A 25,169-nucleotide genomic window follows, 5' to 3' on the forward strand; every position below is an offset into this window, starting at 1 on the left:
TTACTAGCTTAGTCTCTCTGTATTGTATTCTCCTACTGTCGAGTATTTTTTTTCTTCATGACATTATCCCAATTGAAATAATTAGTGTGTGGTGTTACTCATTTGTACGTTCTTGCCATAGGTCGTCACCTGCACAAGTGTAGAAATTGTGTCTATTTTGTCCGTCACTGTATCTTCACTTTTTTAGCAGAGTGCCCAACACATAGTAGATGTTTGATAAATAACTGTGGTGGAGTTATGGTATGTGTATAAAATCTTAAGGCCATTTTTTTCTTTTTTAGGTTAAAGAAAGACCTGATGTGGGAGTTTATATCAAAGATTTATCCGCTTATGTGGTAAATAATGCTGATGATATGGATAGAATTATGACACTAGGCCACAAAAATCGTAAGTGTAATACATTATTGTGATTGAATATTTGTGTGTTGAGTAGGCTTTTAGAAACAAAATTGATGGGGCTTCTGGGTGGCTCAGTTGGTTAAACGACTGCCTTAGGCTCAGGTCATGACCCCAGGGTCCTGGGATCCAGCCCTGCATTGGGTTCCCTGGTATGCAGGAAGTCTGCTTCTCCCTCTCCTACTCCCCCTGCTTGTATTCCCTCTTTTGCTGTCTCTCTCTGTCAAATAAATAGATAAAATCTTAAAAAAAAAAAAAAAAAAAAAAGAAAAAAGCAAAATTGGTATGGTGCTTTGCCCCACAGATTCTGGATTTTTCAAGTTTCTTGACAGCCCTCTCTCCTTGATTATTTACTATGTAGAGAACGTATATAAATGAAAGAGATCACACATTGCCTTGTTTGCCAACCAAAATTTTGTGTCTTGGTACTATTGCTATATATTTGGAACTCTCATACAGCTAGCTGTCTCTTTTTAGCTATAATAATATTGGTTCCAATTTATTGAACACTTACTCTGTGTTAAGGACTTATGCTAAGTGCTTTCTTTATAAGAAGGATCTTTTTAAAATCCTCAAACTGTACCATGAATATACTAAATTCCTACTTAAGACTTAGTCTAAGTAACTTGTCCAACGTTATGTACTATTTAGTGGCAGAGTGAGTATCTGAACCTAGACCGTTGATCATCATTAACCAAGCACTTTACTGCCTTTCTTTTGTTGACAAGAAAAGCAAACCAAAATTAAATGACATTCTTTTTAATAAGAGTTTTAAGTTTTGTCAAAAGACCAAAAAACTGTAGCACTATCTAATACACAGGATGCCCCAGGCCTAGTACTAGTGATGTTGCTAGCAGCAATTAGAGATCAGAGGTAAAAAACAAGAACATAGCAAGTAAACATCTTTTTAAAAGTGTTTTTTGGCTAGACTGTAAATCTAGCAAACTCAAGGATATTAAAAAAAAATGTAAAAATCAATTGCATTTTAATAAGCCAAGTAACAGAGAAAGGTCAAACTGTAACAGAAAAATGAGCAAAAGATACACATGAATATGTTATTCCCAGAAGAACTATACATAGCAACAAGCATACCACAGAGTGTCCAGCTTGGCAGGTAGTTGGGAAAATGGGTATTTAAACAACAGTGGGACTGACTTTACCCGTTTTGGATGGAGGAATATCCAGGTTTGTGAAGCTCTTAAGAGATGGGCACTGGTGATGGGAATGGCAGGTGCTCTAGCTTTTTTGAAAGGGAGTGTAACAGTAACTGCTGAAAATTTTTAAATGCATTTCTCTTGACCCAGTGTTTCTAATTTTAATACATATCCAGGTACATATTGATATATCTATATTGATAAATATCTCAAAAAAATTTTAGACATAAAAAATACCTTATTGCAACATTATTTATAATAGAAGGTTTGATGCAGTCTATCAGTAAAACATTGGTTATATAAATATGGCACAGAAATACTATGGACCATATGAAGCTATTTAAAAAAAAAAAACACGAGTTAAATCTACATGTAGAGATTTTCAAGATTTTCAAGATATATCATTAAGTGAAAAGAAAGCAAATTACAGAATAGTATGTACTGCATCATCCTATTTATAGATGTAGAAAGAAGCCAGATTGTTAAACAGCTATGTATTTGGGCAAGTTTGTGTGTGTGTGTGTGTGTGTGTGTGTATCAACTTGTGTGTTTGTTAAATACTAATGAAAGAACATTTAATGGTGGTTACCTTTAGGTAAGGGGAAGTAAGATTGGAGAACAGGGTTATATGGAGCTTTTACTTTACTTTTCTTAATGTCTATTTCTGGATTTTTTTTTTTTTTTTAATACCGGGAGTGTGTTCATGTATCGCTTACTCAAAAAAATTTTTTTTGACTTACGATTCCATTCACAGTAGTGATTAAAACCACCCCTTAAAAACAAAACAAAACAGGGACGCCTGGGTGGCTCAGTGGGTTAAAGCCTCTGCCTTGGGCTCAGGTCTTGATCCCAGAGTCCTGGGATCAAGCCCTGCATCGGGCTCTCTGCTCTGCAGGGAGCCTGCTTCCTCCTCTCTCTCTGCCTGCCTCTCTGCCTGTCATCTCTGTCTGTCAAATAAATAAATAAAATCTTAAAAAAAAAAAAAAGGCAAAACAACAAGAAAACCCCACAAAAACCCTTATTTTAACAACTGAAAATTTAATATGGTATGTGAGATTCAAGGAAAAATAAACAATTCTAATGAGAGAAATAAAATGAAGACCAAGGCATTTGAAAACCTAAGGGAGCAGAGGAAAATACTTTTATTTAATAGATCGAGTCTAACAATTAGATATTTAAAATATTACAAATATTATAATATTTACAAATACAAGTAGAAAATATCCAAGATATTACAGATGTACAAATAAAAAAGTTCTAACATAAAAATACTAATTTTATCATATTGAAATAGAGTAAAATAACTATTCAGGGGAAAATAGCAGAGGGAGGAAAGTGACAGCAAAATCTGCTATTTTAAATAGATGAAAAATTGATACAACTGTAAAATTAGTTCCTGTTTTGTCCAGGTGGTCATAGTATAGAAATAGTTAATTATACACTTAAGAAATTTGGCCCTGGGGCACCTGGGTGGCTCAGTGGGTTAAAGCCTCTGCCTTCAGCTCAGGTCGTGATCCCAGGGTCCTGGGATTGAGCCCCGCATTGGGCTCTCTGCTCAGCAGGGAGCCTGCTTCTCCCTCTCTCTCTGCCTGCTGCTCTGTCTACTTGTTTTTGTTTTTTTTTAAAAGATTTTATTTATTTATTTGACAGACAGAAATTACAAGTAAGCAGAGAGGCAGTCAGAGAGAGGAGGAAGCAGGCTCCCTGCTGAGCAGAGAGCCCGATGCGGGGCTCGATCCCAGGACCCTGGGATCATGACCTGAGCCGAAGGCAGAGGCTTTAACCCACTGAGCCACCCAGGCGCCCCTGTTTTTTTTTTTAAAGATTTTATTTATTTATTTGACAGACAGAGATTACAAGTAGGCAGAGAGGCAGGCAGAGAGAGGGAGAGAGAGAGAGGAGGAAGCAGGCTCCCTGCAGAGCAGAGAGACTGATGCGGGACTCGATCCGAGGACCCTGAGATCATGACCTGAACTGAAGGCAGAAGGCTTAACCCACTGAGCCACCCATGCGCCCATGCTCTGTCTACTTGTGATCTCTGTCTGTCAAATAAATAAATAAAATCTTAAAAAAAAAAAAAAGAAATTAGGCCCTTCATTCCATGAACAAATACATGACCTGCTTAGCAATTAAAATGCAAATTTAAAATAGTCCCATTCGCATCGTAGGCACCATTGTAAATCGGCTAATATTTCTGTAGAGCAAGGTTTTTCAGCATTAAACCATAATCATTTTCTTTAAAAAAATTTCTTTCTGAATAGCTAATCCATACACATGTTGTACAATTCAAAAGTCTTTCTCCTGCCCTTGGGTCTCAGTCGCCTAGTTCCCACACCTGGTGGTAACTCAGTAATTATTTTGTCACGTTCTCTTCCTGATATAGTCTATGAGTGCCCAAGCATGTATTTTTAGAGAGTGTGCTTATCCTCAGATAATAGTATACTTTATTCACTTAATGATATTTGGAAATCATTTCACAGTAACACATGGTAGGCATTTTAAAGTAACTATATAGTATTTCACTGGATGGATCTATGTAATGTATTTACGCAATCTTTTCTTCATAGGCTTTTGTGTTTTTACTCATGCTGTTACTGACCAATACTGTAGTAAATATTCTTGTATGTATGAGTTTATACACATACAGTCATATTTACAGGGTAAGTTTTTCCATAGCATCTTGAAAAACATGAAAAATTTAGTTTTTTTTCCTCCAGAATAAATAGTTCTTTTTTTTTTTTTAATTTATTTATATGACAGACAGAGATCACAAGGAGGCAGAGAGGCAGGCAGAGAGAGAGGAAGGGAAGCAGGCTCCCTGCTGAGCAAGGAGCCTGGTGTGGGACTCTATCCCAGGGTCCTGGGATCACAACTTGAGCTGAAGGCAGATGCTTAACCAACTGAGCCACCCAGGCGCCCCCAAAATAAATATTTTGACAAAAATTAAAGCTATGGAAGTTTGTTTTTTTTTTTTTAATTTCCATTTTGTGATGTATCGGTAGGTTGGAGCATTGAATCAGCTTGACTGCTGCAAGCGGTTCTCTCCTTAAGGATTGTAATGTTCAGTGTACTATGTCTGTTGCTTTGATTTCATAACTGGAAATAAAGAAAAATCAATCATAAATAACATGCTGTACTTACATTGCAAAAATAATAGGTATGAAAATAGTTAATAGGATTTTAAAAAAATTACATATTCTATCCTACTCCAAATTGAAAAACACTGGTACATCGTGCTTTGATAATCACATAGCTATAAAACTATTCCTGCCCTTTAATCTGGTAATTCCAGTTTGGAAAATACATCCCATGGGCATAATCCTAAAGAGAAAGAATGATGTTCGCTCAAAGATGTTCATATTAGTGTTCAATATGAGGACCTAAAATTGGAAAACAATCCCAAATATTTCTTAGGGAGTAGCAAAATCAATTTTAGTAAAATTTACAAATTGTTTTTTTACATGAAAATATAGGATATAATGTTAAATGGAAAAGCCAGAGGATAAAATAATACTCAGTATGTGTATTACTGCTGATCAGAAGTTATAAAGTGGTGTTAGATTTTATTTTATTTTTTTAAAGATTTTTTTTTTTTAAGTAATCTCTGCACCCAATGTGGGGCTCAAACTTCTGAGATCTACCAGTTGAGCAAGGCAGCTGCCCGTGGATTTATTTTTTAAGTAGTTTTGGAAAAAATACCTAAGTTTATAATATGATTTAAAAGAAAATTTGTGTGGAGTCACAAATCCTTGTATTTTCTTTCACTAATTTTTCTTATATCTTCTTCCATTGAGCTTTGCTTTCCTTTATAACTGCAGTTTACATTCTAGTTATCTGACTTCTAATGTAACCATATGCTTATTAAAAGAATACTCAGTCTTCAAATTATACAGTCAGCTTGTATTGAAAGTTCTGCATGAATATGTAATAGGAAGATAATTTTGACATTGGCTAAAATTAACAAAATGCTTTTCAAATACTTGGCAATTAAAAAAAAACTAATACATGCCTATTATAAAAAAAGACTTTTTTCTTTACATAATATATTTATGTAAAATATTTATACTTACATAAATGCTTGGTATATTTTGAATAGATGCTTTTGTTTAATAGAAATAGGATTGTACTATATATTCCTTTCTCTCTTCTCCTTTTTTTTTTTTTTTTAGTTCATATGTTGTGGGTATCTTTCCATGTCATACATACAGATCTGTGGGTTTGTTTGTTTTTTATTTATTTTTTATAAACATATAATGTATTTTTATCCCCAGGGGTACAGGTCTGTGAATCACCAGGTTTACACACTTAACAGCACTCATGATAGCACATACCCTCCTCAATGTCCATAACCCCCTCCCCCTCTCCCAACCCCACCTCCCCCCCAGATCTGTGTTTTTAAAGGACTGTTTAGTAGTTCATAGTATGACTGTTTTTCTTAAGATTTTATTTATTTGTTTAGAGAGAGTATGTAAGTGGTGGGAGAGGGAGAGGGAAGGTTCAGTCTCACAACCTGAGCCAAAATCAAGAGTCAGATGCTTAACTGACTAAGCCGCCCACATTCCCCATGACTGTTCTATAATAGGTTGACCACTGTCCTTTTGGTTGTTTCTGAGCTCTTGATATTGCAAACAGTGCTGTACTGAATATCCTGTATCTATCTAATGCATATATGCAAGTATTTCTGTGACTTAGGTGCTTGGAACATAATGCTTTTTAGAGATGGCTTAAGCAGCAATAATTTTTTGAATTATTTAACTTTGTGGGATTTTTTTTTTAACCTAAGTTTGTTATTTTTTTAGTCAGTAATACTTGAGATTGAAATTAAGTATTTTGTCCTAAAATTGCCTCTGTAGTATGAGAAACATTACAAATTCCTTTTTTTTTTTTTTAAGATTTTTAAAAATTTACTTACTTGACAGAGATAGAAAGAGAGCTCAAATAGGCAGAGCAGCAAGCATAGGGAGAGGGAGAAGCAGGCTCCCTGCTGAGCAGAGAGCATGATGCTGGGCTCAATCCCAGGACCCTGAGATCATGACCTGAGCCAAAGCCATATGCTTAACTGACAGAGCCACCCAGGCACTCCTGCAAATTCTTTTGTTATAAACATAAATTGTCAGACAGAAATTTCTAATGTTAAATAAACCTATGCTTTTTTGGTTCAGCCATGCTCTCTGGCTCTTTGCTGTGATGAAATTAAGTATTTTAAACCATTCTGGATATTTAATTATTTTAAAAAATACTCCCTCTTGTTATACTTTTTAAGAATTTCCTTCCATTCTTCAAGGTTCTGTTGGTGCAACTAACATGAATGAACATAGTTCCCGTTCCCATGCCATCTTTACAATTACTATAGAATGCAGTGAAAAAGGTGTTGATGGTAACATGCACGTCAGAATGGGGAAGCTCCATCTTGTAGATCTTGCTGTGAGTAACAGGACACTACTGAAGGAATAACCCTTGTGATTTTTTGCATTTTAAAAGCGAATAAAAATTCACTTATAAAAATTGAAAATGTGTGATTTACATGCAGTTTTTAAGTTGTTTACTTGTGTATGTGTTTTTAACTTATTATTTATTATGGAATACTTCTAACAACTACAAAAATACTAAGAATAGTATGGTCTCCCATGTACCTGTGACCCAACTTCAGTCTGTTCATGCCAGGCCCCTTTCTTCTCTACCATCAGCCACTTTTTCCCTTCCTATATTATTTTGAAGCAAATTCCAGATACTATAGCAGGTTTTTTAGTGTCACATTTTTGTTTTAAACTTTCGGAGGAATATTCTGTATTTTTCATTTTAGCTTTATTTCTGTCTTTGTTTATTGCTAGGGTTCAGAAAGACAAGCAAAAACTGGAGCTACTGGACAGCGCCTAAAGGAAGCCACAAAAATCAATCTTTCGCTTTCCACCCTTGGTAATGTAATTTCTGCTTTGGTTGACGGAAAAAGCACTCATGTTCCTTATCGCAACTCTAAACTGACTCGTCTTCTTCAGGATTCCTTGGGAGGAAATTCAAAAACCATGATGGTAAGACTTAATTGTAGAATAGTTATCATTTAGGAAAATTTCATGTTCCTGTTTATGCTAATAATTGATATGCATTACATTTTAAAAACTGTTGATTATTTCACTTGTGGTTTGTGGTTATTCTTTTTCAAGTACGCTGTGCTAATCCATATAATGGTGTTTGGAAATCCATGTCATTGACATTTTCTTGTTCAAGAAGGCCAGAGGAGAACTATGTTTCAAAAATTCTTTTTGATATAGTCATAATGGTTGTATTAATTTTAACTGCCTCAAGTGTAAAATGTTTTGTATTCCTAATTCAACAGTGTGCAAATATTGGGCCAGCAGATTACAATTATGATGAAACTATCAGTACATTACGATATGCTAACCGTGCTAAGAATATTAAAAATAAAGCTAGAATTAATGAAGACCCAAAGGATGCTTTGCTTCGCCAGTTTCAGAAAGAAATAGAGGAACTGAAAAAAAAGCTTGAGGAAGGTAACTTTTTCTCAAAATATTAATGTGAGTGTTGGCTAAAAATGTTGCTTAACCACTAAGTGCTCTAATTAAAAAAACTTACTAAAATTCTTTGAGCATCTAACTTTGATACTTAAAGTAATATTTCTGCAAGGGAACTTGATATACACTTCAGCATTTTTGTATTAAGTTTGAGAATGATTATTATTATTTGTGTATGTGATTTTTAAAAATTCATTTAAACCTCCATTTCAATCATATCAGTTCCCATATCCTTTTTTAGATTTCATTTGACCACTTACTAAATAATGAATTTTTTTTTTCTTTGTATAAGAGCAAGTTTTACCATATATGTATTTAGGTGCAAATGACCCAGAGTTCTTTGTGAAAGACTTCAGTCACTATTATTCAAAGTAAAGAAACCTATCAGAGTCATGGGTAAACAATTTACATAAGTAAAAATTCATTGAATTTTTTTTGAAAAGCATATTTGAAAATACGCTTTCCTGCTTGAATTTGAACATGAGATTATGTTTGAGGAATCCTTTTCTAACAAGATGCTAAAAGGTTAGAAAGTTTGCAGACCTTGTTCATGAGAATGAGAAATTTACAATCATTAAGTACTTGGTGACTCTCTACACTTTCATGCTAAGAACTGATTGGCATGGGGCTCCTTTTCATTCCATGTAAACAAATGGCTTTAGAAAAGGTTTTTTGTTTGTTTGTTTTTACAGTTTATGGGGAAACTGGATAAAACAGATTTGAATTGCAGAGATGCTACCAGTCACAGATGTTTGGAAAGGGTACTTACTCAATAAACTTGAGTAAGATTAGTGAGGAAAAGCAGTAACTGGGCTGCCGCTTAGATAATGAAATTTGGTATTTTAAATGTGACCACTAGGTGGTATTTATAGCCAATATGTTTTAAAGATTTAAAATTTCTTAGATTTGTTAATGTTCAATTCATACCTTTATTTTGCTGCCTTTATTTGTTTATATCTTTTCAATGTGACAAAATAAACATAATGTAAAATTTACCATTTTAACTATTGTTGTTCTGTGGCATTAAGTATGTTAACATTGTTTGGAACTATTACCATCATCCATCCCTAAAACTTTTTTTAATCATCCCCAAATGAAATTCTGTACCCATTAAACATCCAACTCTCCATCCCCCTCTCTGCCTTACCTCTGATAACCACTATTCTGTCTCTGAATTTGACTATTTTAGATAACTCATGAGTAGAATCATATAATATGTGTGCTTTTGTGTCAGGCTTATCTTACCTAGCATAATGTCTTCAAGGTTCATCTGTATCATAGCATGTGTCAGGATTTCCTTCCTTTTTAAGGTTGAGGAATATCCCATTGTTTGTATATGCCACGTTTTGTTTTTCCGTGCATTTTTTGGTGGACATGTGTATTGTTTCTGCCTTTTGACGACTGTAAATAATCTGGCTATGAATGTGGGTGTACAGATACGTATTGCAGTATGCAGCAAATTTTATGCATAAAATTTTAAAATTTTATTTTAAAAAATGTAAAATTTTATGCATAAAATTTTCAAAAATTATTCTTTTGTTTTGCCTGATTTTTACTGTTTATATGATCAACTGTATTTACCATATTACAACACTCTGTTAACCAGATTATAAAAACAAATGTCATAAGCATCAGTGAAATCAAATGTCTTAAGAATAAAGCCAGCATTATGACATGATCAATCACTTCCACTTCCACTTCTGGGTAATATACTAAAAGGAATTGAAAGCAAGAAATCATTTTTGAAAATTTTTATTGACTTCTAGAAAACTTGGAGGTATACTGAGTTCCTATATACTCATCACCCTGCTTCCCCTTATGTTGACATCTTACATGACTGGTACATCTTAAAGTTATTGGAACCAGGAATTTTATATTGATTCAGACTTACTAACTAACCTATCAGTCTTACTCAGATGTTGAGTTTGCCCTCTAGTACCCTTTCTCTCCAGTCCAGGATGCAGTCTAGCATCACATACTGCATTTAGTTGTCTCCTCCAGTCTCCAGTTCCTCAGCTTTCTCTTTCTTTCATGGTCGTGACACTGTAAAAATCACATATTTGTAGAATGTCCCTCAATTTGGGTGATCTGTACTTCTCTCATAATTATTCTGTAAGATTTCTTCACTCTAAATTCTGTAATTTTACATTTTCCTGTGAACTCAAGGTGTGTCTTGTGGGGAGATACTTTTGAAACTACTAAAAGGTACTGTTTCTGATCATACTTTTTCCCCACCAGTTTGAGCATCCATTAAGGGTTCTTGCCAGCAACAGTAATTCTGTTGCTTCTTTTTTTTTTTATTTTTTTTTTTATTTTTTTTTCTTTTTTAATTCTGTTGCTTCTTGATGACTTTGTCTTCTCAGCATTCCTTCTCATGTTTAATGTTTAGAATTCTGTTGTAAGGGGGAGGACTCCCTCCTCCCCTACTTGTTTATTTAGTTATGTCAGTATTATTTTAGTCTGTGCATTATAATACAGTAATATTATTTGTTTTATTGCTCAGATTGTTCGAGCTTTTGCCATAGAAGCTCCTGAATTCAGGGTAGTTGCTATACCTTTCAGCATGCTTCCATCAGTTTTTTGATTTTTGGTTTTGAGTGCTGCTTTATTTCTGGCACCACAGATGTTTTAGGCTCATTTTGTATGTTCCCTACCCTGGTATTAAACCATCTATTTCTCGGGGCACCTGGGTGGCTCAGTGGGTTAAAGCCTCTGCCTTCGGCTCAGGTCATGATCTCAGGGTTCTGGGATTGAGCCCCGTATAGGGCTCTCTGCTCCACGGGGAGCCTGCTTCCTCCTCTCTCTCTCTCTCTGCCTGCCTCTCTGCCTACTTGTGATCTCTATCTGTCAAATAAATAAAAATAAACCTTAAAAAAAAAATCTATTTCTCCCTAGCTCCTTTCAGTGGAGAATGGTATTTAGAAACCAAGACATGGGCATTAGGTGCACTCATTGCTACCAGGGTGTCACTGTTATGAGGACTGAAGAAAATATTTTTAATGAATTCTTTTTCCCAGTATCCTTATCTCTTCCTATCTGTTATTTACTGGTTCAGATATTATCGTTTGTGATTAGTGTATATTTATTTTTTCCCAAATACCTGGTTTTTTAGACATTTCATACATGGACAGTGTTTTTTTTTTTTTTAAGATTTTATTTATTTATTTGACAGACAGGTCATAAGTAGGCAGAGAGGCAGGCAGAGAGAGAGAGAGGTGGGGAGGCAGGCTCCCTGCTGAGCAGAGAGCCCGATGCGGAGCTCGATCCCAGGACCCTGGGATCATGACCTGAACTGAAGGCAGAGGCTTTAACCCACCGAGCCACCTAGGCACCCCAAGAATATTTTAAAAATAAAATAAGGGCGCCTGGGTGGCTCAGTGGGTTAAAGCCTCTGCCTTCGGCTTAGGTCATGATCCCAGGGTCCTGGGATCAAGTCCCGCATCGGGCTCTGCTCAGCAGGGAGCCTGCTTCCCTTCCTCTCTCTCTCTGCCTGCCTGTCTCCCTACTTGTGATCTCTGTCAAATAAATAAATAAAATCTTAAAAAAAAAAGAAATAGTTTAAAAAAAAAATCTTATGCAGAAAACTGAGGAGAAAATACTTCCCCAAAGTGATCACTTTTTTAAAAAACTAAAATAATGACTTTAACTTGAAATTTTTATGTATACGTAGAACTTTTTTTAGACTAATAATTTGAAATTTTAAGTAGATCAGAATTTTTTTTTTTTGAAGATTTGAGAGAGAGAGAGGGAGCACAAGTGGTGGGGGTGCACGGAGAGCATGAGTGGGGACAGGGGAGCACGAGCAGGTGGGTGCAGTGGCTCTCAGGGCTCCATCCCAGGACCCCAGGATCATGACCTGAGCTGAAGGCAGACACTTAATCGACCAAGCCACCCAGGCGCCCCTTAAGTTGATCAGAATTTAACTTCTCTTTAGGAACTTTAAAATAAAACCTCTGTGTACATTATATCTTTTCTTGAAGTTAGCATGTGATATACTGTTTAGGAATATTAAAGTAAGTTTTGTTTAGGGCAACAAACTTAATAAAGAAAATTGATGCAGAATATAATCTGGTATAGAATATAAATTGTTTTATAAAATTTCTGTTCAAGGGGAAGAAATATCAGGCTCTGATATCAGTGGGTCGGAGGAGGAGGATGATGAAGAGGGCGAGGTTGGAGAAGATGGAGAAAAAAGGAAAAAAAGAAGGGGTAAGTTCTTTTTAGTGTTCTAGAAATTAACTGGGATTGCTGCAGTAAATATGGTTTAACCTTCATCTGAGTGCATGCCTTTTGCCATTTTTAGTTATGGTAGCAATTCACACAGTGGAAATATGGCACATACATGATTAACTTTGCCTTATTTTTTTCTCCTATGCTGATCTCCTACTTACAGTTGAATCATAATACTGTAAATTCTGTCTTTTACAGTTTAGAATTGTAAAAATCTGTGATAACAGTTATACCATGTGAAGATTTCATTCAGGATTTTAATTTTATGTGGGGACTTTGATTTGTGTTGGGAACCTAAAATTTTTTTTAGGAAATCAAGATAATGTGGAGTTTTTCTCAAGCATGGTTAGGCTTTAGAAGTCACTGAATTTTTAAATGATGAATTTATATGAGGATTCTATTTTTTTAATTTAATACTTTGCTTTATAAAATGTACTTTCATTCTTACCCTTTTATGGGGTATTTGTTGCCAAGTGTGAAGTAAGTTTTTATTTATTGTGATGAAGATACACATAACAGGCAAGAGAGAGACCTATTATATAATAATGGCCCACTTTTCAAACATTTTTGCTCGTAATGTTTGTTTGTTTCAGAACTCTCTTCCATTAATGTGGATCATTAATGTGTGGATCATTGTTTTCAAGCTGGTGCATATTTTGCTTGTCTTATTAAAATGATGTTGCTGAAAATAAACCCAGGAGTTCCAAATTTTAAAACCAAAGGTCTGTAATTTCAGAAGATAGGAAGAGCATGATTTAGAGCAAGAGCTGGCCAGCTGTGGTCTACTGGCCAAATCTGGCCCACCACCTGTTTTTATAAATAAAATTTTATTAAACATCCATGCTTATTTGTTTGCATATGGTGTTCGGCTGCTTTCAGATGAGACTGTATGACCCACAAAGCTTAAAGCACTTATTATCTGTCCCTTAACAGAAAATGCTTGCTGTCCAGCTATTTAGATAAATGGCTTTGTGTTCATCCCTATTTTTTCACAGACTATTCATAGCTAAAACAGATCATAGATTTGTTTAAAATAAAATTTAAAATAGAAAAAAATGCCATTGCTTAATATGTTAAAGTACTTATTAATAGGATATCTACCTTCTAGATAGAGATTTGAAGATTTTTAGTGAGCCTTTCACAGTTCTGCCATGAAACCTGAAACATACATAATTATATCCAGTTGTTTGATGTTTTGGTGGAGGGTGAAATTGGAGATAAACCAAGCTGTCAAGATGATGAAGGGCAGTTCATCATTCCTATAGTTCTAAAGGTGCATAACTTTAAATTCTAAAACTCACTTCCTGTAACTTACCAGGTAAATAGTTTAAGTAGACTTAAATGTCAACAAATGCCTTACTTTTTATTCATGTCGTTCCAGCCCTCTGAATTATTATGTTGTAAGTGGGATTTGCCCACAGTAGATGCTTAAAGGAATCCGGTTTGCCCCATCTAGCTTTAACTAGAGAATATTGGGTAGTCTACCAAGACTGGTATTAAGGGAAAGTACATTTTGATTCTTTAATGCAAAGCTTGATTGTTCTTTAAAATTCTCTCTCAGGCACTGAATTTTCCTCTGTGTGTGTGTTCATTTTCTTGTTTCCTCTTTCTTTGGTTCCCGTCGGGCTCACTTCTTTGTCTTCCAGGCAGTAGCAGCAGCAGTAGTTCAGACTCCACATGTTCTGTCATAGAGAAACCTCGGGATAAGTCCTTGCCTAGTGAGTGGTAGCTCTTAAATTCTCTCACAGAGCTTTGGCTTTTCCATAACCCATGGGCTTCATTGGAGAAATGCTGCACTGCTCCCTGTCATTACTTCAAGAATACATGTTGGACTTCTCAGTAGGACAAAGCATGTGATGATTTCCCCCTTCTTCATCGCTTCCAGTTAACTGTAATTGTTAAAACGTATGCTTAAGCTTATGTTTGAGACAATGGAAGAGAGATTCATGCTTTTGCAATTGAGATAATGTAAAGAGAGCTAGTAAGCTGTATAAAAGAATATGGTTCTTATGGTTCTTTTTTATGTTTCAGGATAAACTTCCAATCCTAGTAGATATAAGGGACATGCAGTAATGAATCCTGAAATTTCTAAAAGTATAAATTACATTTGGCAATACACCAGTGCCCATTTTAACATGCCTTAAGTTATAAAGATTTGATGCTGTGGTATCCCATTCTAAGGGGTAGCTTAAGATTGAAAGCTCCCAAATGAAGAAAAACAAAGTTGAAGCAAGTAAAGATATATTGGATAATTTTATTTAAAATGGCCACTTTTCTCTCTTTCTCAACTACCTGATTGATTTTAAGGAACTCTACTCTGTGATTAGAGAATTCAGATCCACAAGAAGTTGTTTATGCAGGATCTGTCTAGACATATTTCAGTCACAAAGTTTCTTTCTTAAACCTTAAATCAGTTGAAAAGTATTGTTAATTTTAGTTATAATTTTAGGAGAAAAGGGAAGTGATTTTTTTTCTACTAGATTGCAGCTTACTGCCTTTTAAAGCATTATCTGTGTACTTAATTTTCTAAAACTAATAACAAACACATTTGGTTATTCTTAATGCATTTAGCTGTCTAAAGGAAGAATTGCAAGAATATTAGGAATCGTTTTCTCTCTTGACAACTTTTATATTTTACCAAAACAATTAATTGTATAGGACAATTTATAAAATAAATTTCTTTAGAAACCATATAGAGTTATTATTTTGTACTATAAACTGTCAGATATGAGAAAATACCTGAGTGGCATTATAATTTAAGTTTCTGTTTTAAAATTTACCTTAATCTTTAAAGTAGTAGTTATGTGAAAATATGTTATGAAATGAGTTCAGTTCATGCAGTTTTAGTACTGTTTGTGTACATAGCTCATAACATTAAGTTCTTCTGTTGTGATGTGGGCGTGTTGGTGAAGTGGAAAAATAGTTTTCCCAGCATGTGGTTGCTGTGTGTAATGTGTATGTACCTTCCCTTTTAAAAATACGAATGGCTTTTTTTTTTAAGGTGTTCTTTGCTTGAATCATCAGTTGATCATTTACCTCTATGGAATCATAATTACCCTTAACAATCTACTAATAGATTGAATGCAAGTTCGTTGTTATACAGGTGTACTTCACTTTATGCAGTTAATTTTTTTTTCTGAAAAAATTGCTTATAAATCAAATTGGAAAATCAAATCTTTGGGGAGAACTTGCTGTCCTTAATGTTTCTTCATTGTCCTTTTGTTAATCAAATTACCACTGCAAACTACTATAATCCAATTATCTCTTTAGTTGATTAAGGTTTTTGTGTGGATTTTCTTAAAGGGGAGGCACACCTGTATGGGATCTTTATATTAGAACATTGAATTGGGAAATTTTATAAATTGACAGTGCAAATTTTGCTACTTTTAACTTACTAATTTTTTAAATTGGCATAATTTCCTGTTTTGTCCTTTTAGATTACTTCCCAGATCATAGCAGGTTCCCAATTCCATGTGTACCATTAGTATAACCACTTGGTGCTGAACTATTATATTTGCAGGAGTCTGGGAGGCATTGTGAGCTCTTGAGATTGATTTAAATTATAATCTTAGTTTCAATCTTAATTGCTTAAATTACATCTCTGTGTTGAATTTGCTTTTCTTTTTACATAAAGCTGCTCTTTTTCAGTTTTGATAATATTTGATTTATTTCTATATTTATACTATGAATAAATGCTGTTAAACATTTTTCTTTGTTTTACAAAGGAAATAATGTTTTTTTTTCCCTCTTCATCTCTGTGCATATGCTTCCTGTCTACGATTTGCTTACTACTCTTACTGAAAGATCAAGCAGGTTGGTGTGATTGATTTGCACTCCACATGGTACAAATTATTTAAACTATAAATAACTTTGTTATGTAATTGCACTACATTTTTTAAATTTAATTTTTTTCAAGGTAAGTATCTGTCTTTTGTATTTAAAACAGTAGCTTTTTAAAAAAAAAAGCCTTATCTCCTAAATTAAAAAAAAATTCATTTCAATTTTTGTTTAGGAAGATATTAGGAACATTCTTTTTTTTTTTTTTTAAAGATTTTATTTATTTATTTGAGACATTGTGAGTAGGCAGAGAGGCAGGCAGAGAAAGAGAGGGGGAAGCAGGCTTCCCACTGAGCAGAGAGCCTGATGCGGGGCTTGATCCCAGGACCTTGGGACCATGACCTGAGCTGAAGGCAGAGGCTTTAACTCACTGAGCCACGCAGGCACCCCTAGGAACATTCTTTTTTCCAAATGATCTTTTTAGATGAACAATTCAGAAGTATTTGAGTGACAGTGACAATTACACTGGATTCCGTAGACTTAATTGACAAAATAGACAAATATAACACCAGAAGCAGATGACACGATCATTTTTTCCTAAATTTTTAAAAACCCATTAAGCCAAATTTTGGTAATACAAATATAAATGATTTTCACTTTCAAGCATTTTTTTTTTAAAGCAAGGAATCAAATGCGTGGTTACTTATGCCCATGAGTGCTCATGTAGTGAAAATAAAATTCAGTTAAGTCTTCCTCAAATTCTTCCCTTTAACCTTATCTTGCCAAAGTTCATTTTGGCAGATTTGGCAGTTTTGGTTGGAACACATGGCAAAGGCAACTAAAAGTATTACTACTTCTGTTTGGCTTAATTAAATACTATACAACATCATCATTTTTTTTTTTTTTAATTTACCTGAAATTTTGTGTTGAATTGTGTCATGCAGTATTAAAAGAAGGGTTTTGGGGTGGTTTGTTTAAGATTTTTAGAAAATCTTTAAGAAAAAAACAAACCAATCTGAAAGTGACTTTTAGTGATGTCATGATTTTAAGTGCCTGGTTAGGAAAGTTGGAATATAGTCACATGAAGCCTAATATATTATTTGGAGAGAAATACAATGATTTATCTGAATAATACTGACTAGAAATTCTGTTACTTAAAATATTAAACTTTTGAAACTGAACCTAGCTACAAATGCATGGTATTCTTTATGAGAATGTTGTAGGAGCACAGTAAGATTTTTGCTGCTAAAGCATCAGTGGGAAAATACTACCTGAATGGTTTTGAATAACTAATGCAGTTCAGGCCTAGTAGTAATTCATCAACAGGTTGTGCTTTTGTATTTCTACATGTAATTTTTTTTAATTTTACTGCCTCTTAATGGGGTTGGAGACTGCAGGTTGTTAACTGTTAACCAAACAATTGGAACTCTACAAGCCTAAAAATTAATGTGCATATATTTATCAGATCATTTCGACTATATTGTTAGTGTGTGTATCCGTGTCTTCACACAGAGGTTTTTTTTGTCTTAACATACTTGCCATTTTTTAAAAAAATATTTGTAATTCTGAGGTGGAAAGTAAGTTATAATTTTTTAATGCATGCACTTTATTTATTTATTTTTGAAGATTTAATTTTTACCTAGTCTCTGTACCCAACATGGGGTTCGAACTCACAACCCCAAGATCAAGAGTTGTATGCTCTGCCAGCTTACCAGCCAGGCACTGTCTGCGTGCATTTAACTTTATACTTGAATTTACACTTTCCCCACTCAAATTTCTTAGAAATAGTACTACTGATCAGAAACCCTTTCTAGGAGTTCACTGGGAACAGGAATTAGATTACTTAAAAAAATTTTTTTAACAGCATAAATCAGGACATTCAATAGAGGTGACTGTGCCAAAGAAGCCAACACATTCAGGTCTACATTCTGACTTTTGGAATGCAATGAATCACACCACACCAAAGCATGAATTTGGATCAGTGCTCTTATTTACTCTTTTATTGAACTTACTTGTTTTGTGGCTTAAGTTTGCTTTAGACCTTTATTTCTATAGAAATGAAGGGTATATATTTTAAAACCTTGGGTTTGTTTGTTTTTTTTTAATATAATTGTATCCTAAAGATTTAAAAGTCTATGAATAATTCTTCATCTCATGGTTCCTGAAAGTATATATTCAGATATATACCTGCACCCGCATTATCTTTCAGTTTTATTTCCTTGTTAGCAGTAGGGGCTAGCTTTTGGGTGGAGACATTAACGATTTATAGACTCCTCAGGTTTATATTCTTCTGTGGTCCTTTGGGAAGGAAGTTAAGAATGACAGAAAGCTTTCAGGAGAGCCTCATACCAATTCTACGAAAACTTTGATTGTTTTTCTAAAGGAAAGTATGTTTCAAAGAAATTGTATTACCAGAAATGGATTATATTTGACTCAGTTTCATAACCAGTTTAATAACCTATTTTTTTATTTTCTCTTTTTGGTTTTTCATTTTAATTTCATGATTTTCAAATTCATTCAGTTAGCTTTTACGGAGCATCTGTTGTGTGTATATGAAACACTCTACTAGGCATTATAGTCAAAATAATCAATTGGAAGCCATATTTCCAGCTTTATTATTTGGTAGTATTTCTACTTATATTTGATAGTTAGCATATTTAAAATGGCTTAGGTTTAGGTTCCTGAGTTTGACATAGTAACAAGCTGTTTTAGTTGCTCATTTAAGATAGATGATAGATCATGGTAGCTCAGCAACTGTAAAATGCCTGGTTAATTACAATATAGCCATTACATAATTAGTATAGAATTTCGTCTATAGTATAGTATAGTATACCTTAAAGGTATACTATGAGATGAAATACTTCCAAATAATTTTATTAGACATACATTTTAGAAAAACTCTGAAGATATATATTAGAAACTTGTTGCTGTAAATTTGGCCTTGACACTCTTGTCCATGCAATTTATGCCTATATGTGACTTCTGTTTGTTCATTTATTTTAATTTTGGGGAGCATTTTGGGAATCCACTTGTTTTTGTACCTACCTAGTTATCATAAAAAAGTAACTAATCTTACTGCTTTTTTGAACATATATCTTTTTTGGGGACCCATAGATCTTTGGCTTTTTAAATTTGTTTGGCCCTTTATTAACATTTCTCTTTCTTTTCCCCTACTTACCTGTTTTGCTTCTCTTTCACATACTTTTGTTCTTAGTTATCATTGCACAGTTATACAACATTTTGTTTCGCAAAGTTATTCTAGGAACATAATAAACAGAAATCAAATATTTATTTGATTTCCTTAAAACATTGATATTTTGTATTATTGAGGAATGTATCTTATATAATTGAAGATAATTTATACAGATCTGAAAAATTGGCTTTAAAGTGATTGTTGGAATTAAATGACTCATATAGGTAAAAAGAAAGTGTCCCCAGATAAGATGGTTGAAATGCAGGCAAAAATTGATGAGGAGAGAAAAGCACTTGAAACAAAGCTTGATATGGAAGAAGAAGAAAGAAACAAGGCTAGAGCTGAATTAGAGAAACGGGAGAAAGATCTTCTTAAGGCCCAGTGAGTATTACTTAATTGAGTTGGATTCATGATTTAAATTTCTGGTATTTTGCATAGGATATATGAGAGAGAATTGAATACTAATTAAAAGCTTGATTTTTGTCTCCAGAATAGCTTTTTTGGATAGAGGGTTTTGTTGATGTGTTCTGTTTCCAAAAATTGCATCTGTTTTTATTATTTCATCTCTATGTAGGAAGAAAATTATCAGTGAATTTGGCCATTATAGATTAAATCATAAGTTAATTTATACTACCCTGTGATATAATCTGATAGAGTTGTTACATAATTATATCTCAGTTTTGAAATTTTACATCCAAATACCTGTAAAGTTTTGAGAAATGTTATTGGTAGAATAGTGAATAACCGATGGTTGTTCTCATTTTTAATAAACAGACAAGAACATCAGTCTTTGCTAGAGAAATTATCTGCACTGGAGAAGAAGGTAATTGTGGGTGGTGTTGATTTGTTGGCAAAAGCTGAGGAACAAGAGAAACTTCTTGAAGAATCGAATATGGAACTGGAAGAACGGAGGAAAAGAGCCGAACAACTTCGCAGAGAACTTGAGGAAAAAGAGGTAATGTGACTTTCTGTTTTGGTTGACACTTTTCCTTAAGTATTTAACTCCTCTAGTGAAAAGCTTTATATCCATCATCTTTAATTAATTAAGTATAGTGAACACACAGTGTTATACTACTTTCAGATGTACAACTTCAGATGTAGAGTGATTGAATTTCTCTGTATGTTACTCTGTGCTCACCACAAGTGTAATTGTCATCTGTTACCATATAATCCTATTACGGTACTATGGACTGTATTCCCTATGCCATACCTTTCATTCCCACGACTTATTCTGTACCTCCCACTCCTCTTCACCCATTTTCCTTTCTCCCCTCAGGCCCAGGCATCAGTTTGTTTTCTATAGTGCTGGGCCTGTTTCTGCTTTTTGTTTGTCTCTTTGTTCATTTGTTTGGTTTTTTAGATTGTACATACAAGTGAAATCATATGGTATTTGTCTTGTATCTATAATCTTAGTAAAATTTTAAAGCAGATCTGTGAATTGTTTTGAAAAATATTAGTTGCCAAAGATTTTTATCATTTGTTAAAGAATTTTTTTTTTAAGATTTTTATTTATTTATTTATTTGACAGACAGAGATCACAAGTAGGCAGAGAGGCAGGCAGAGAGGGAAGAAGGGAAGCAGGCTCCCTGCTGAGCAAAGATCCCAATGCGGGGCTCAATCCCAGGACCCTGGGATCATGACCTGAGCCAAAGGCAGAGTCCTTAACCCACTGAGCCACCCACGCACCCCTCATTTGTTAAGTAATTAAATTTTCAATTTAATGAAAAAAATTCTGAAGTCTGTTTTTTTTGTTGTTGTAGCAAGAACGCTTGGATATTGAAGAAAAATATACCAGCTTGCAAGAGGAAGCACAGGGAAAAACCAAGAAATTAAAGAAAGTTTGGACTATGCTGATGGCTGCCAAATCAGAGGTTGGTTTCCTAGAAATTACCTATAAATGTAGCTCTGAATTTAAAAAAATTTTTCTTTGAGTAAGTATGATTAAAATCTTAAAGAGATCTTAATGTATGCTTACAATCTTAAAGAAAAAACATCTTTATAGCTAAAATTTTAGCTATTAAGCCATAGTGTGTATTTCCAACCTTAAAAACTTGGGAATAGACAGTAATGGGTAGTGTCATTCTGTCCATTTTGTGAAGGAACTGAATAAGCTCTTACAGGGTTTCTTAGGCCAGTGCCTATATCAGTTGGAACTGTTTTATATTTAAAATCTTGTTTGCCCTTAATATTTTATTGATTTTCTGGCAGATGGCTGATCTCCAACAGGAGCATCAGAGGGAAATTGAAGGCCTACTGGAGAATATTCGACAACTTAGCCGGGAGCTCCGACTTCAGATGCTTATCATTGATAACTTCATACCTCAAGATTATCAGGTAAGAGGGAAGTTGTCTGTTTTAGATATTACATCACTGGCTGGCGGTGAAGAAATAAGTAATGTAAATTCTAATTTAATTGATGGTAAGTATTTACATTTCATTTGTTGACAGTAAAATTTTCTTGAACTAATGCCATCACATTTCTGCTGTTAACTTAATACATAATTCTCTGAGTATGTAAGTAAGAATTTTTCACCCCTTTGAAAGAACCCAGATTTATGTAATTGCATTCAGAATCAAGGTATAGGTCCTATTTGTACATTCAATATAATTAATCCTATAAATAGAATAAACAAAACTCCGTTGCTAATTTTTCTCCCTGCTTATGGATACCAAGTGTGTGTGTGTGTGTGTGTGTGTCTGTGTGGTCATAGTGTGGTATATATGATAAAATAAACATGACATAAAATTTACTTCCCCCACCCTTCCAGCCCAGCCCCCTAAAATTTGCCTTTTTAAACCATTTTTAAGAATACAGTTCAGGAGTGTCTGGGTGGCTCAGTCAGTTAAGCGTCTGACTCTTGATTTCAGCTCAGGTCATGATCTCAGAGTTGTGAGTTTGAGCCCTGCGTCTGGCTCTATGCTCAGTGGGGAGTGTGCTTGATATTCTCTTTCTCCCTCTGCCCTTCCTTCATCTGTCTTTCTCTATTTCCCTCTCTCTCTCCAAAATAAATATATCTTGAAAGAGGAAAAAAAAAAAGAATACAGTTCAGTGACATTAAGTATATTCACAGTGTTTTGCAATCATTACTGCCATCTATCTCCAGGTGGATGCTGATTCTTAATTCTAGTATAACTTTAAAATCTCAGCCTTTCTTTTTCTTTGCTCAAAATTTCCATTTTTCTATTACATTTTAGTAAACTTTAACATACTGATTTTTCAAAAATTTGAGACTCTATATAGCTTAAAGACTTTTTTCTGGAAATAAGCCTTAATATTTTTTTCCTCTGGATCTCAGGTGCACAGAATTAATTATTCGTTAATGGTGCATTCTCCTTATTGGTCTTTGGGTGACCTGGTTTTATTTAGTTGGTTAGTTTTTGTCTGTATGTTTGTTTTGGTTATTTTGTAGTGAACTTGTCATGAATAACAAAAGCAAATACCATGACAGTAACCTACTTCTAACCAAATGGTTTCCCTCTTCTCTCTTCCATCCCTTTGCCTCTTCCAACTCAAGGTAGCCATCATCCTGAATCCCATGTTTTTCACGTTCTTTCCTTGCTTTTTGTGTAAGAACATAGTTTACTAGCATTTACATGTATTCTTTCAAAGTCTGTATTTTTAAATGTATAAAAAAAGTTATAATGCCGTATATAATGTTTTGAGGCATCTTTTTTTACTTAATATATTAAGATTTTAGTTCTGTGAATATTTTCCAGTATTTCAAATGTTATTAAATATTAAAAGTAGATCATCTTTGACTCTTAAAAGGAAATGATTGAAAACTACGTCCATTGGAATGAAGACATAGGAGAATGGCAGCTAGTGAGTATTACCTTCATCCTTTCATGAAATCCTTATGGACTGTTTCCTATAGACTGGATCTGTGCTGGTTACAAGGGGAGAAAGATGGTTCCGAGACTGAATCAGATGAGACTCCACAGGAGTGGATAAGATGTTTTCCTAATTAACTGTATTATAACACACAAACTTTTCAGGGGAAATGGTATAGTTTGGCCCTCATAAGACTGTATGACCTGTAAATCCCTTTCTTTTCCAGCCTTCAAATTTTGAGCACGTTTTATGACCATAACATCAGTATATCTCAAAATAATTTGCCTTATTTATAGTATTAACTGCTAATTAAGACATTTTTCCTTCCTTCCCTTTTTCTTCTTTTTTGAGAAATGTGTTGCCTACACAGGAAATAACATGAGAAAGCAGACTCCAGCTCCTGATAAAAAAGAGAAAGATGTAAGAATGCTTTTTTTTTTTTTATAACTACAGTTCCTTTATTAGGAATGTGGGTCACTGAATTGTGTTATCAATATGATATAAATTAATCAGCTCTGCTGAAAAATAGGCAGATCTCCTGGGAAGAGAAGCCCCAGAGCGGTGATGGAAGATGTTTCTGTTCCTCTCAGTCACAAGGGCAGGCTTTTGCTTTGTATGACACAAGGGGCATGGCAGCTTCTTCAGAGCACTCTTCACCACCTCTCCAGGCTGTGGGGGGAATAGTTAGAGACCAGAATGGGTCTGTATTTCTCCAAGCTAGTCCTTGACTTGAGTCAGTAAGAGCAGCAGCTGCAGGGGAAAAAGCAGCAGTTTCCTACAAAGGAATTTATAGTGTGTTGGGGTTTCTTCTTTACCACCCCTTGGTGAATACATTTGAGACAAATGACATTAGAAGAAGATATCCTTAGACATTTCTTTGGTCTTTTGTTCTGCAGGTTTTTTCTAGGAGTTTGTTCAGTATTTTACATCTTCCTGCCACGTCTGGTTTAAATCAGTCTTATAAGAGTGTTTTGTGTTTTTTCCTTTACTTAGCCCTTTGAAGTGGACCTTTCCCATGTGTATCTTGCCTACACAGAGGAGAGCCTCCGGCAGTCCTTGATGAAATTAGAGAGGCCACGGACTTCGAAGGGGAAAGCAAGGCCAAAGACAGGGAGAAGGTAAGGATGGCCTTTCAGCACTAGGAAATAGAGGCAGTGGGATATTCAAAGTAGCACATTTAGGGGAAATTTAGTTAACATAATATTTTAGCTCTATTTGCTGCATTTTAGATGTATTTAAATAAGTATTAGAGTCCTTATGTACTTATGATTTGAGTAAGTAAAAACTAAAGAATTAAGTCTTCCAACTCCTTTAGCCCTCCTCAATAATAGTTTATTTTTAATTTTCTTCGTTATATCCAAATGTATTAGAAGTCATCTTTTATCTCAATCCCTTGATTTGCCTGGTCGACTCCCAAGGTCTTGTATTTGCTGTCTTGCTTTTCTATCAGAAACATTGCCCCAAGAACCTTGACCTTCTCAGTCATCAGTTAAAGAAAATTTGTCTGCCCATCTTTCCCTCTCCTTTGAGTGCTGGTTTTGACTGTTGAGTAGTCTCTATGTATCATAACAAGCCCAGGGAAATCAGGGCTGGAGCTTATTTCTTCTCTCCCTTCCCTATTATCAGGTACTATTATGCTTATTTAAACTAATTGTAATACTTGGGTCTCCTGAGATGATAGGAAACAATAAGCTTATTTATCCCCCTACCTTTGAGTACAGAAACTTCTGAGTTACATGTAAGATGAAGTTGTATGGTTTTAATACTTTTGTGTTACATCATATCATAGGTACAACCTAACATTTATAAATTTGGTATAGTTGAACTCAGGAGGAATCAACATTTTAAAAGTGTACAAGGTTTTACCTTTTTTAGCATTTAGGTGCCAGTTGTTAAAAACTTTTCATATGTCAGTGGAAGCCAGGTGTGTAATATTTAGTGAATGAAGAAATCAGAGAAACAGAAATCCCATTAGGTCTTTTTTTTTTTCTCCATTTTTTAATAGAAATATTTTTCTGTTAAATCTGTGGTTAACAAGAAAAATTACAGTGCAAGAG

The 25,169-nt window shown here is 34.4% G+C and overlaps 1 protein-coding gene across 3 annotated transcripts in view; it reads left to right on the top strand.

Moving 5' to 3' along the window:
* KIF3A (kinesin family member 3A) overlaps positions 1–25,169 on the top strand; it is a 53,529-nt gene that overhangs the window by 24,156 nt on the left and 4,204 nt on the right. Inside the window, exons 5-18 of one of the 3 annotated variants that reach the window (XM_046000417.1) lie at positions 282–387; positions 6,835–6,974; positions 7,382–7,579; positions 7,885–8,059; positions 12,191–12,289; positions 13,957–14,028; positions 16,115–16,123; positions 19,505–19,661; positions 20,055–20,235; positions 21,041–21,151; positions 21,489–21,614; positions 23,050–23,103; positions 23,464–23,532; positions 24,106–24,230. In XM_046000417.1, coding sequence (XP_045856373.1) covers positions 282–387; positions 6,835–6,974; positions 7,382–7,579; positions 7,885–8,059; positions 12,191–12,289; positions 13,957–14,028; positions 16,115–16,123; positions 19,505–19,661; positions 20,055–20,235; positions 21,041–21,151; positions 21,489–21,614; positions 23,050–23,103; positions 23,464–23,532; positions 24,106–24,230 — 1,622 coding nt within the window. The remainder of the gene's footprint in view (positions 1–281; positions 388–6,834; positions 6,975–7,381; positions 7,580–7,884; positions 8,060–12,190; positions 12,290–13,956; positions 14,029–16,114; positions 16,124–19,504; positions 19,662–20,054; positions 20,236–21,040; positions 21,152–21,488; positions 21,615–23,049; positions 23,104–23,463; positions 23,533–24,105; positions 24,231–25,169) is intronic. The other 2 variants (XM_046000419.1, XM_046000420.1) reach the window with 2 other exon arrangements.

Source organism: Meles meles, chromosome 3, assembly GCF_922984935.1.
Source record: "Meles meles chromosome 3, mMelMel3.1 paternal haplotype, whole genome shotgun sequence".
NCBI classification, from domain to species: Eukaryota; Metazoa; Chordata; class Mammalia; order Carnivora; family Mustelidae; genus Meles; species Meles meles.